At 49.5% G+C, this 13,927-nt stretch overlaps 1 protein-coding gene across 1 annotated transcript; it reads right to left on the bottom strand.

The window, feature by feature from the left end:
* Window positions 1–1,108: 1,108 nt before the first annotated feature.
* On the bottom strand, window positions 1,109–9,064 carry LOC119100965 (uncharacterized). Its single transcript, XM_037224192.1, has 2 exons — window positions 8,975–9,064; window positions 1,109–1,943 (listed from the first exon to the last, which is right to left on the bottom strand). The coding sequence occupies exon 2, from the start codon at window positions 1,926–1,928 to the stop codon at window positions 1,371–1,373; it is 558 nt and encodes a 185-aa protein (XP_037080087.1). The 5' UTR covers window positions 1,929–1,943; window positions 8,975–9,064; the 3' UTR covers window positions 1,109–1,370.
* Window positions 9,065–13,927: the final 4,863 nt, after the last annotated feature.

The raw sequence follows: 13,927 nt of genomic DNA, 5'->3' as shown, positions 1-13,927 counted from the left end.
TCCTGCAGGGACACCTTACATTTGAAGTCCCTCGCGCGGGTACAGTGAGTATCGGCGCAGCGTTGTCAACTTGGTAATGACTTAGTTGGTGTGGCAGCCACACAACTGTGGGAGGAAGCCAACGATAGGAAGCTAAAAGTGCGTTTTCCACGGTTATAGAAGTCTGACAACGATGCGCCCCGCGGGTAGAAAATGGAGCATTGTAGGTATACAGCCGGCGTGCCATCTCCCCTCCAAATACACATGTTATGGCTTTTCCGCTGAGTGACGCTCTGCAGCGCTGACACTTTTTCTGCGTATGTTCCATCCGTGCCAGCAGGCGGATCAATTCGGGCGTCGTCTGGCGGGTGGCACACTCCGGTGTAACCAAACTCGAGTGTTGCTACTACGCTTCCGAACTGTCCTGATCGTTCGCTTGGAGTTTGCTCTCTTAACCACACGCTGCACTCCCTCCCCCACCTTGAAAAGTGGGTCGAGGGCACTGGCTCCCTGCCGCCTCGCCCCCCCCCCCCCCCCGCGTTCCTACACCACAGAAACAGCGAATCCTCAGCCCCAACGGTCTTCCTTGCCCGTTTCAAGGGACATTGCGTAAGCGGCGGTTCGTTTATTTACAAAACCACGGCCGTACGCGTCCGCTCCGCCATTACATTAGCGCGCGGATACGTGAAGGCCCCGCTTGAACAGTCCCGCTGCCTCGCACCAACCGTGAGACGACACGCGTTGACATCGGGCCGTCTGGTGAGCGGGCAGGGCTTCGGTGAGAACATCGCACCAACCGTGAGACGACACGCGTTGACATCTGGCCGTCTGGTGAGCGGGCAGGGCTTCGGTGAGAACATCGCACCAACCGTGGACGCCATGCGTCGACGGCTGGCCGTCTGGTGAGGCGGCAGGGCTTCGGTGAGAACATCGCACCAATCGTGGACGCTATGCGTCGACGACTGGCCGTCTGGTGAGGGGGCAGGGCTTCGGCGAAAGAACACGTAAGTCATATGGCTCGTTCGGTTGGGCCTCGCACACACGCGTTACCGACCTCAATGACGTCAGACTGTCGTCGCTGGCCCGCCTCCCCCACCTCCCTGGTCCACTGGGTAACAGCGGCGTAGCATCAGATGCGCGCGTGGTATTGATACTCTGCGAGCAAGCTGGCACGTTCATCGACTTTCACGAAACCGAGCATAAACCGGGACGCATTCAGCAGTCGTATAAGGCGAGATCGTCCACACTGTGGACCACAGCAGGCTAACTCGGTGGTTTTAAGGTGAACAGCACCAATAGCGACAGAGCTATAGCAAGCGTGGGCTCTCGCATGCCATCAGCCCGCTGACGACCAGTGCGCAGCGGCGCTCCGAGTGATGACGCATTGCTGACTAATGCCCGGGCACCAGTGCAGAGTTCCGCTCCGTCGCCTCTGGCAGCTGCTCTTCTCTAACTCGCGCCTCTTCCAGCTCCGGTTGTCTCTCGGTCGGCCGTCCATGATCGTCTTCGGTCTGCACACCCTCCGCATCGAGCCGTCGCCTGTCGCCGTTCTCCAGCCGCTGCCCCGCCGACCCCGCCAGCTCCTGTGCAGCGCCGCCTGCCGCCCGCTGCTGTGCTGCCGACTGGCGACGCCCGCCGGCCGGCCGCGGGCACGGGAAGCGGCGGTTCTGGCCACACGCCCGACACGTCCACACCTGGCAGCGCTGCGGCCGCGAGCGCGTGCGCACCGTGCACGTGACGCCGGGCGCGAGCAGCGCGTGGCAGGCCCGGCAGGCGGTGCGCTTCAGCCGCCGCTCCAGACGCAGCACGGCCTTCTGCGAGAAGGTGGCCAGCATGTGGGCGTAGAGACGTGAGGCGGCTGGCCGGCCCGGCTCGGCCCGCAGCGCCGCCCACGCCAGCTGGTACAGGTAGCTGGCCCGCTGGAAGTTGTCCAGGCCGACACGGGCCATCACCGCCGGCTGCGTCTGCCGGAGAGAGCACAGTCGGCCAGCGGATCGCTGAACACATCGCGGTGCGCAGCAACACATGCGCCCCCAAAAACCCCGCTGTTTAAGGGGCCAAATAAGTGGGCAAGGTTGTAATGTGTGATGATACACTGCTGTAATGTACTGTCGACGCTGCTTGACTCGCACTTGTTACCCAATGATCCGTGGATCCCTGGTAAATGACTGGTACAAAATGTAGTAGTTATCTCGGTGCTTTCATCAGCAAGATACCACTGGACCAGATGACCCCGACGCACGTTAACTTCTTGACGTGCAGTTCGCTGTGGACTACTGATCCCATTTAAATGTCCATGCTAGTCCAATCAGCCCTGGGCACCTTGGCGTACCCAGCTGGGTGTCCGATTTGTCACGCGCGCACGCACGCACGCATGGGCTGGAAGGACAATGCCCACGAAAGAACGTAGCCTATGTGATGTCCTGTAACCCCTGCCGTGACTTTTGTGGGAGAAAAGAAAACATAGCATTCGGATATAGCATAAAATAGCACAACAAACACCTGGGAGATGCACGTTTACGGAGGACGTACACACCAGTAGGCCAACACATGGTAGACCGGCGCGCAGCAATTGACCATAGCGCAACCAGTAGCAACTTTAAAGGAAAAAATATCAGTAACAGCTGGACGACGCAGACCTCAATATGTTAGGAACACTGGTGCATTCGACGTCTTCGTCCGAGCCTGAACACGAAAGATAACGATATAATAGCTGATATATATATATATATATATATATATATATATATATATATATATATATATATATTCGTTACGGGTCATCCGAATATGTCTACTGGGGAGCCTGTGTTCCGGAGACCCCTCAGCGCAGCGCCTTGTTCTGTGTTCGCACCCGAGAACCTGTAGAGCTCGAATGTTCGTGATGGTGACGCAATGTCCGTGATGCCCGGTATTCAGAGCAAACAATTTCCTACCTTTCACTCGATGTGGGACACCGTTAACTCCTGTTTGGCAGCCTGTGTTTCGTGCAGCTTTCATCGTTGCGCCATGTTCCGACAGTTAGAGCGCGGGAGTTTGAACGATACCATTACTTTGATACATTTTCAAAGGCAGGCCCCGCAAAGACTCAATCTAATTTCGCCATCTAAAATGCAGAACTTTTAGAGCAATTCTTGGCTTAACCCTGTTCACTCGTGAACATGACCGCGGCTCGAAACGTCGGGTTTTGGCACAACAAATGTTTGCTCCAAAACGTCGATTACCCAGTACCTCTTGGTATATCTAAGGTCTAAGGTAAGGTCTTGATGTGTCTAAGGCCTAAGGTAAGGTATTATTGTCAACATCAGAACTCTAAACTCGCACAACTGAAGATCTACCATCAGTAAGGCCACTTTGGTCTGAATTCGGACATGATGAAAAGAACTTGTACGTTTTAAGCAAAGGACATGTCAGGCATTTGAGAGTATTAACGAACTCAGGTATCGGCCCTTTTTAGTTTTGGGTTATAATGAAAGAAAGCAGCTGCCTTAGATGTTCCCAGAGGGAGTGGTGGCCGATATGAAATGATGTTAACCAATTGCACAACATATTAAAGGGAGTGTTCTACATTTGCATGGGGTTTTTGAACAGAAATAGCCATATTGAAGACCTTTCGATGTAGCTAAGGCCATGCCCTTCTCAATGCCTAAAATCCTCCGGTTTCTGAGCTTAAATACTGCAAAAAAGTGGCAGAGCCATTAGGTACGTAACCCTGGTCTGCGTTACATCATACTAACGTCCTTTAAATCCTGACATTCCACTGTCGATGCGCCGATCAAGATCAAGAAAGATATAATTGCCGAGTTGTTCATATGTAACATTCGTGAGCACGATTTGCATACATATCCGCCGATAACTGGCTGTCAATCAGTGTTATGCATGGTACAATGACGCAATGAAACAATACCACATTGAGGAGGATATCTACTGCATGTAGAAATCGTGTTGTCTAGAGCAGCCTTTTCTACTTAAAAACATGCCAACAGTTACAAGTGATTTTTCATTATATCTGATACTTGATTCAATATCTTCAAATGTGGAGCATTCCCTTTAACGCAAATGAAAGCAAAATATTAACGCACGGTTAATATTTTCGGATATGACTTGGAACCTGCATCGAGCAGTCACGTAAGATTGGTTTCGTGTTGCGCATAATAATTTTCATACACAACTTTAACACTCTTTAAGCCGTCTATAAACCGAACTGTACTGCAGAGCCATATCAGGAAAACACATTTGGGCAAAATAAAGTGGGAACGTTGTAAAGTACCTGGTCACGAACCATGGTACAGCTCCCGCAAACATGAATGTTGAATCTTCATTTCCTCGACCACCCTGACATGCACGTAACGGTAATCTTCTTGCGTCACCTAGCTAATCATTCCACCAGCAATAATACATGCACACCAAAGGCTCCGAGGCTTACTGTGCGTACCGCCACAGCGCCAGCATGTGGTGGCCCTTACCACAATGGCCTACAACTAGCATGTCAAACCATCACTGTAGACATTTTGTCCAAACGCCGATCACTGCGGTGATCACGACGCCCTCCACTCGCCACACTCCGCAAACCCGCAGGCGTCACGTGATCTTGGAGCGCATCTGCGAAGGGAACTCGTCGGCGCGCTGTCTGGCGCACGGCCGACAGAAGCGACGCGTGTAGAAGACGCTGCAGCCGGCGTCCTGGCACACGGCGCGGCCGCACGCCGCGCAGTCGGAGCCGAGCAGCAGCAGCTGGCCGGCGCCGCGTGGCGCGAACGGGTCACGCATCACGTACGACGGCTCCACCGGCTGCACGGAGCGCGTGAAGCCGGGCCGGGTCCCCTTGTAGTGGCACAGCTCGGCCAGGCCGCATAGGTGGCAGGTAAACGGCACGGTCGGCTGGTAGGGGTTGGTGAAGTCGGCCAGCCGCTCCGCCGCGGCCGCCGCCGCCACTTCCGCTGGCTTGGCCCCTGATGGCCCCGGCTGTGTGGCACTGGCGCTACACGCTGACAGCCCGGCGTCGATATCACGTGGATGTTCTTGCTCAGCACGTTCTGCTTGTGCGGCATCAGCAGCATCACTACCCTTGACTTGAGAACCCAAATATCCGGAATGCTTGGGAACGCTCTGTTCCTTGTCTGCCATTCCGTGTCTGCGAAGTCAAATAGGAAAAACTGTGGCATTGGAAATCAGTTGCTGTCCCACAAAAATGAGCCAAGTCCTTCCTTGCCTAATATCCAGCCCAGCGTCCACTGGCAGTGGCTTCTAAGAATGACGGTGTGTCAAACATCCACAAGGGAAGCAATTTCCATACAATGACGGCGAAGGGAATAGGCCAAGCATTGGATGAGGCAGAACAAAGCGTCGCATGCTTTCCTTAAATACACTTAATCCGGGCGCGTCCGTCCGGCGGATAATCTCGGAAATTCTCCGGAATGCTTGAAAATTTTCTGGAATGGCGTTCGGTACAGCAAATATGAAACATAATTGGCGTAAACCAGATAATTTTCGCGCCAAGGGAGAATCTCGGAAAATTTTCAGAGCATGGTCAGCACGGAAAATATTGTTTTCTCTTCGCATAGCTATGACCGTCGACTCTGCATAACGCATGGGAGACGAATCTGGCGGGTAATTTCCCGACCTGCTGGACGCTATTGGAGAATCTTCGTGGATGATTATCGGAGAGATAATCATCAGTTGGTTAACCTTCCCACCGACGAACGCACCCTTTAAATGTTATGCACAGGTGGCTTTGGGTTCAAAGCACTATGTAAGCAAAGGCTTTCACGTGTATTCATGCCATCAGATAATTTTGCCTCTAGCAGTTTTTGGCGCGCGGTTTTACGCGACGTACGTTACAGTACGACAGCTTCGGATCACGTCCATTTGCACCATTCACGGTTGCTTACAAGGAAAAAACAGATAGGCCAATTTCACCGCCTTTGCTTCTATTCTTTTACCATGCTTCTGTGAGAGAGCAATAAAGAAAAGCTGCGGATAAAAAATGAAGCTATTTGAAGGTCGTAAGGTGATAAATATATATTGCCAGGAACATTATGCATATAAATAAGACAGTACTAATAGCCTTATTCTTCATCAAGAGCATCAGGACATGGATTCATTGATATTTCGGCTACATACCTCGATCGAAACAGGCATGTAGACGAAATATAAATACATATATCTCTCATTCCTTCCGCTATTCTAGGAGGAACAAGACTCCTAGCATCAGTCAAAGTCTCATCTACAAGTAATTTTAAGATAAATTCAAAATCCCACTGACACCTGGCATTCCACCATCACTCATTAGAGGCGTGAGCACCATTCCACATGAAGGTGTAAAACTTTAAACAAGAAATCACTGAAAACCGAGGCTAGCACGCATTTTGTGTTCGCAAAACAACTGCACATGTCATCCATCCTATTTGTACGCGTTTATCCGCCATTTTAGCTGTCAACACTTAGTCATGTACACATGCCGCAGGTGCGCTTTTGTTGGTCACATGAATGGTTACTGGGAACGTCGCTTGACTGCGTCATGGTACGTTTGTATGACGATGAGGTGCTGTGAAACAGGCCGTGCGAGAATGTCACCCAAGCACTCACGTATAGTAATTCAACTCGCCGCGAGGTGGTAGTGACGGCGCTGAAAGTACTCGCTGAGCTAAATATTGTTGTGCCCATGCTTTGCCGTTTCTCGTAGTGTTCTTGCAAAGCTATCCGTGAGTTCAAGAAATTAACTCGCATTCACGTGCTTGATTATGGCGCAATCCTTACGTTCTTCGACTACAAGTCTCATTTCCGTAGTAACTAGCAACCATTACCAACTTTTCACATTACGTGGTACAAAATGATTCAAGCTCCATAGTTCATCTGACCATTGTGTTCTCTATCTCCCTTCACCCCGCATCCTCGCGATATTCCGGTTGTCCGGGGCAGCCTGCATGCGTCAGCCACAAGCGGGCCGAGAGGCCCCTGGGGTGGGGACCTCGACCATGTAACCAGCGCGCATGCGCGGGTCTAGACCCGGTAGTTGCCTCTCCTCGCCCCCAGGCGCATGCAAGTCCGCCCAACCGTTAGTCATTTTCCTTCAACCCATAGCCCTGAAATGATCATTTCTGGTCGAAAGGGCTCTGAACTATTTAAAAAGCTTCATACTTAAGACCTGCTCACCATAAAATGGGAGTCGAAAGTCCTCCACTGAACGTAAATTTTCGTCGCTGGCACTAGATCTGGCTGCATCAACGGAAGTCTTGCTCTCTCTCGCAGCAATGCCACTCGGATTCTGCCACCCACCGGCCACAAGGTGCTCAAGGCCAGGGAGAAGGCTTCCGCAGATGCAGTTAGATCTTGTGCCCGCGAGGAAGATTTACTTTCGGTGGAGGCCTTTTTGACTCCACTTTAATGGTGAGCAGCATATATGTTGTAAAATCCACACCATAAGTGAACTGTCAGAGAAGTTTTCCGTACACGGCCCCTATGGCGACTTCCAAGACTCTGGCACCCCCTCCTAGTCATTTTGAGAAATTGATCCCCATTTGCCATGCATACCTTGGTGACCTTGAAAGTTTGCATGGAAGAGTTTGCTTAAGTATGCAAGTATCAAGCTAAGAAACAACAGGGTTTTGAGCCTCAAAAAAGGCAAGGCTGAGAGCTGCACTGAATGATCTTCAAAATGTTTATCTCAGCCAAAAAACCAATACAAATGTGGAACACTCTATGACTTTGGAACACTAATATCACATGCTTTCTTGTATGCTCTCTACCTGCACATAAAGTGGTACTCCTATTTTTTAAAATTGCTTCACACCATTTAAAAAGCTAAAAAGAGTTATAATCTCTCAGCTTAATAAGTAAGCCCTATGAACACCACAAAGTTTTAACCAATCACCTATTTACTGGGCCTTAATCAGCCTACAGCAGGCTATCACCACTTTTGTTTTCTTTCAAACTGTAACCTTCACCTTCAGACTTTCTGCAAACTTAAAGGTTGTAATCCACCTCACTTTGCATGGTATTTAGAGATATACCATACAATATATGTCCAAGAACCAAGACAGGGCTCAGTTCTTGGACATAAGACACTGTGGCATGCAACTTTGGAACCATTCCATGCTGGTTACTGCTGCCATCCTGCAAGCCAATTTTTTTATATTTTGCATGCCACAAGATACACCAGCCTGAATTGTAAGGAGGACCATGTATGCAACAAGATGGTTTTAACTGACCAGAAAATACATTGACTGAGCATTGATCAGTGAAAATGCAATCATAAGCTTATTGGAAAAAATGCATTGCATCAGACATGAAACATAAATTCATGCAAGGGTGTTCATTCCAATAAAGTGTTTGAGCTTACTGTGCCTTGGAACATTCAATAAAGCATAACTTGGTCTTGGTATGCTAATGTCCTATGTGCCTTGTGTATTTACCCACATCTAACCTCATGTTTTGTTAAATTGGGCCACACATACATAAATATATGTCTAATTTTCATAAGCATGGGCATGTGCCAGTCAGCAAAAAGCTCAACCATTGCACCACATACCTAAGCAGCATGACTGTGCTCAACCCAAGGATCATGCACACTGAGGCCAAGGTAGACTGTGGTGCATAATCAAGCAATTTCTGGTGTTAATTTGTTTTGAAAATTACCTTTGCCTGATGATAACTGGGTAACACCACAATGTCTTGAAACAATGGCGCTATGGGACAAAATTGGTGCAAAACAGGCACCTAACTATGAATGCTTGGATTCGTTACATAGATATACTGACAGTGTTCCTCCCGTGTTTCGGTTACATGGTACATGCTCACATAATGGGACTGTTTGGCAGTCTGCACGTCGCGCACCCAATGGGCCCCTATTTGCTTACTAGCAGAAGAGGATCTCTTTCTACCAATTTAAACCAACAGATAATCGACGACTGCAACGACCACAATGACAACGATAGCAACAACTAGTATAAAGGTGTTGTTATATAGGCCTACACCGTGGAGGTACGATACTCACGATGTTTATAAACCCATACAGTATGGCTTCATCCGAAATGTCTAACGCCGACCGCACCAATACGACGTTCACAATTGGCGCTGCTCTGCTGCACGCGCCGATTACCACGCTGTACCAAGGATAAGGAAATGTGTTCTTGTATTTAATGTGTTTTAAAATATATCATGACGTCACTGAAAAGCAAACAAAAACAAGTTACTCCAGTGATAACACCGCACCGCACCACACCGCATGGCACCGCAGGGCAATGTATTGCACCACACCGCACCACATCGCACCGCACCGCACTGCACCGGACCGCACCGAACCGGGCCGAATCGAACCGAGTCAAGATGTTGCCCCATTAGATTGCTTGATTCCACAAAAACTGCTTTCGCTGACATCTACGGCCTGGCTTTAAGCTGTTACAGGTCAGCGACCGTACGAGTTGCATCTAATTACTGTGTACCAAAAGATTCGCTATTTAATTTTTGCGCGGCATCGTTGCGCTGTTCGAAAATCATTTTGCGAAAACCTTGGGGGAACAATTTAACTCACACTCCAGCGCGTGTTAAATATAAAAGAGGGAGTGACCAAGAGTTCCAGTACTAGCGCTGTGCCTTTGGTGATTGTGAGACCACCAGCAACCACTGGTTGTCTGTGAAGGGCAAGTGGGGGGGGGGGGGAAGCAATGGCAAGAGTGGTTGAATATTTCAGGAAGTGGAGAGAACAAGTCTACTGGCCCCGATAGAGCTATTGTCATATTTGTTAATTATAGGGCAGGAACATTATGCTCCCCTCCCCCGCACCCCACCCCGGCGGTTCGAACCAACAGATTTAATACACAATGATTGCTCTTTGGGTTGCACTATTTCTGTACAATGCCGCTTATGCTGTCAAAGGGTTAATTGCAAAAATAGTTGCCAAGGCTTCCAGTCACATAGCCTATAAGTGATATCTTGCGGAGAGCAAGGATGCAGCCAGGGTCTTGGCACGAAGGAATAATATTTTCAAAGGACCCTGAGGGTCAACGACCCGCTTAATCCTAGAATGGCTCCCCAATGGTGAGAGGATCCCCTGATGGTGAAAGACTTTCAAAGAAATCACCGGATACGACCCACTCGTCTTGAAAAGTGCGATTTTTCATGTTGTATTTTTGTTTGTGCCTTATTTAGCTGAAACGAAAGCCGAAAGGTACCGGAAGATGCGGACCTGATTGCATTTTGAAGCCGATGATTGAAGAAAGTAGGCATTAAACGACTATAGGGAATAATTCGCTGACGCTATCAATCTTTTAATGTTTCAGTGCACTTTTTCTGATGTCAGATGATGCATCATAATTGTACATGGGATCTACAGAGGTATCGCGCACCCTGGGAACGTAGATCGCTGATCAAAATTGCACGGGCCCCATCCAATGCAACTCGAGAGCTCGGACATGTCCCTGCTTGGGAAATGGGCTCAGGCCGACTCAGAGCCGACTTTTCGGTGGTGGTGGCAGTGGCGGATCCAGAAAGGGAGTGCATCGGGCCAGAGTCCCTCTTGGGCAGAAGGGTGAACACAATCTTGTGGTGAAGGGACATTGAAATCCTCTCGGGAACACATAACCTCAATTTTCAAGATGCACCAAAGTTTAGGGGCCATCCCAAACGACCCCAAAACATTAAAGCTCAAAATAAAAGACAAAAGAAAATTGACCCGTAGGAGCACCCTAGGCTAAATCCGGTGGACCATTCCAGAAGAAAACATTTTACCGGTTAAAAGATAAGGATCTGATAACTGTGGCCGAAATCTGGGGACTTCTTTGCGGGGGAAGGACACCAACTTCCAGGGACACAACACTGAAGCATGGATTCGCCCTCGACGAAATCCTGGGTCCACCCCTAAGTGTTGAGATTTGGCTGAAATAGAAGCCTGCATTGCCGAAGGTGTCTGCAATCGGTTCAAGAGCGCTTACTACTAATAATTGGGGTCACGGCCTCATGGGTGAGGGACCGGGGTTGAGCCCAATCGGGGCCTTGATCTCTGTCTGCGAAGGGTTTCTTCAGCCTTCTTCGCTCCCTTCAGGCCCACTCAAGCCCTTTGCTCCCTGACTCCTTGCCGACTCCGGGCGTTTGTCGACACGGGAACCCCTTTTAGGCACTGTGGTCCCTTGGCCGACAAAGGGGGCTCTTCTTCGATTCCGAGGTCCCGGCCGATGGAAATCACAGAACCGGTTTGTCGCTACTTTGGAAATTGACCCTCAGTCCCAGGCCGCCACGGCGCCGGCTGTTCGGTACTGATACTGTCTGACCGACATAGTGCATCGCTGTTTACGCTCGCTCTTTTGGTGTGGCACTCACATGTTAAACGCTGATGTGAGGTACTCACGGCGACATTTATAATATGTAGGTTGAACGAAATATGCAATATCGTAGCAAAAAAATAAGAATAATACAGTATGCCAGCAATGTTGAGCAAACCCAAAACCCGGATAGAAGTGCATCGATATCTAATTATTTAGCTATTCGGTGTCTATGGCAACGAGCCGCGTGAGTGACGTCGTCCGGCTAACACGCGACAGCTATAGACGACAGGTGCGTCAGGCCGCGTCGAGTCGCGGTCTGCCGCATTAGGTCACATCCTGTTGTGTCGCGCCGCGCCGCGCCGCCGCGCTACGTGAAAAATGCGGTGTGGGGCGGCACATGGGAGCAAGAACGCCTATGGCAAACGCTGTAGTTTCCGCCAACAAGAATGGCGTTGCCCCTTGCAGATAGCACCAGGCGCGAGCGGCGGGCGTGCGAGGACGACCGTCGTAAAGCGAGGTTTTCTAACGCCATTCAAAATCATTGCGTGCAGTTCAAAGATGGGACCGAAGCTTATGGTTCGCCTGTTTCAAATTGAGATTGGCATGTGAACAGATAAACATTTACAGCAACGCGGAAAATAGACATCGGACCTTCACTCGTCCAGTTCCACCAGCAGATTTGAACGCCAATTCGCGGTCTGAAAACGCTGATGCGTTTCTATTGTAAATCTAGAAATGGCACACATGCCGTATACGCCCGGACTACCTTCTGAACGTGCGAACAATGTCCTAAAGCATTCAAAGGAGCTTCTTTTAAATGCGTCACCATTTTCAATCGTCTGTTGGTCGCCATCTTATATTAACCACCGGGCAGAGGAGGCACGCCCCACACTGAAAAAAGTTTTGACACCCTTGTAGGGAGTTACACAAAATGTCAAAAAGTCCGCCCCTACGGGAAGTGCGTACTCCCCAACCATGTCTTTCAATTGCATTTGATTCCCCATATGGCACCTTCGTCGGGAGTCAGGACGCTCCCAGGGCAGTCTCTTGTGACTCCCCAAATGATAACCATGAGAGCGCATGTGACACTCCTCACGGGAGTCCGCTTTAGAATTGGTTTTGCTTGAGGAGTCATGATGTCCAATGAGGGGGTCAGGTCGTCAATTTCAGGAGTTGTAATTGGTAAATAATCGGCTACATGACTCTTCTCTCCATGCGTGCAGGACGAATTGAGGAGTCGTGTCATCAGCGATGGGTGTCAGGGAGTCACACCATCCCTGCCGGGCGTCACCAATCCAGGGTGTGCTCGGCTGTTCGTGATTTAGCAACAATTCATAATGAGCTTAGCAGCAATTTGCAAACAGCATGCAGCCTACAGTGATCCGAGGCAAACACAGCGCACCAGTTCTATCGAACAGTAAACCGCTGCGAACTAGGAGCATGTCGCGTATCGAAATACGAAATGGTTTTAAACTCCTTAACAAATTGGTTATTTTTTATCGAAATCGCTGCCAATTCGCACTCACTCAACATAACCACGTTGTACACCTAACGCCACAGAAAATTGTTGGAGCATTTGAGTTGATGGCTTATCGGCATGCGCACACTTCTAAATTAATGCTCAATGGGGAAAAGGTAATGCATTTGATCATGCTTTATTGCAACCACATTTAGACGACACCGTCTGCCGCAAGTGTCTCACACACTGTGTGGGCACACCATTCAGTACACACACCGTACACACAACACGCGCTGAGTGGGCAGTCACCCTAGGTGACATATGGGGCAAATCAGTCCGGCTGGTGTACTTTGGCATGTATCCAGGTGGAAGCTGATGTCTTTGACAGGTACCACCAACAAAAAGTCGTCCAGTGCCTTTCCGGCAAAGAAGATGTTGTGGTCCTAAGCCGGCAAACAATAGCTCATTTGAGCGTGGTGGTTCAGGTGGCGTGAGCTGTTGAAATCGATCGTCTCTGAAACTGATTTCATATTATCAGAAACGCGATACAAAGGAGCGAATATGAGCCGCAGGACATTGAACGGCACATGTATACCGTGCCCGCGCTGAAACAGTGCAGCACCATCTCTGTGGCTGGTCAGGTCTGGAATTAAGGCGTTGACACGCGCCAGGGTGAGGGTGTAGGAGCTTCATTTCGGCCTCACTTATCCATCTTGCCCAGGATACACGACCTCACTATAAATATATATATATATATATATATATATATATATATATATATATATAATTAATGCTGTCACGACTGCTGCCAGAGCGGGCCGGGCTGCTGAGCACTCCTTTCCACGTCCAGGCGACGACTGATCTCGAGGGCCATGGACAGGCCACTCATGGACCGACGGAATCGCCCAGTCGAAAAGAGGATGTTAAAGGCGACGGGAACATGACACAGTCGCTATGCATGGAGACTGTACCACCGGACGTCGGTTTTGTGTATGCTTTGCGAGTGTACATGATCAAAACTATGTCACAAAATCTGCTTCAATAATCAACTCTGGACGAATTTTTAGCTTTCCAAAAGAACGTGAATTGGTCATGCTCGTACAATTTTTCGTCCATTTTGATCTACAAACCACGTTCACGGAGTCCTCAATATCTCCGAAGAACCCACACAGATTCTTACAAAGCTCCTGTGTGCTCTCGGTGCTGAAAGAGTCCGCTGAAGACCAGT

The sequence above is a fragment of the Pollicipes pollicipes genome, unplaced genomic scaffold (genome assembly GCF_011947565.3).
Source record: "Pollicipes pollicipes isolate AB1234 unplaced genomic scaffold, Ppol_2.1 Scaffold_4881;HRSCAF=5763_pilon_pilon_pilon, whole genome shotgun sequence".
Classification (NCBI taxonomy): Eukaryota; Metazoa; Arthropoda; class Thecostraca; order Pollicipedomorpha; family Pollicipedidae; genus Pollicipes; species Pollicipes pollicipes.
This window is presented reverse-complemented; position numbering and strand designations above follow the sequence as displayed.

What these genes read in the sequence shown, in the direction of transcription:
- LOC119100965 (XM_037224192.1), bottom strand. Translation starts at nt 1,928, where the DNA reads ATGGCCCGTGTCGGCCTGGACAACTTCCAGCGGGCCAGCTACCTGTAC.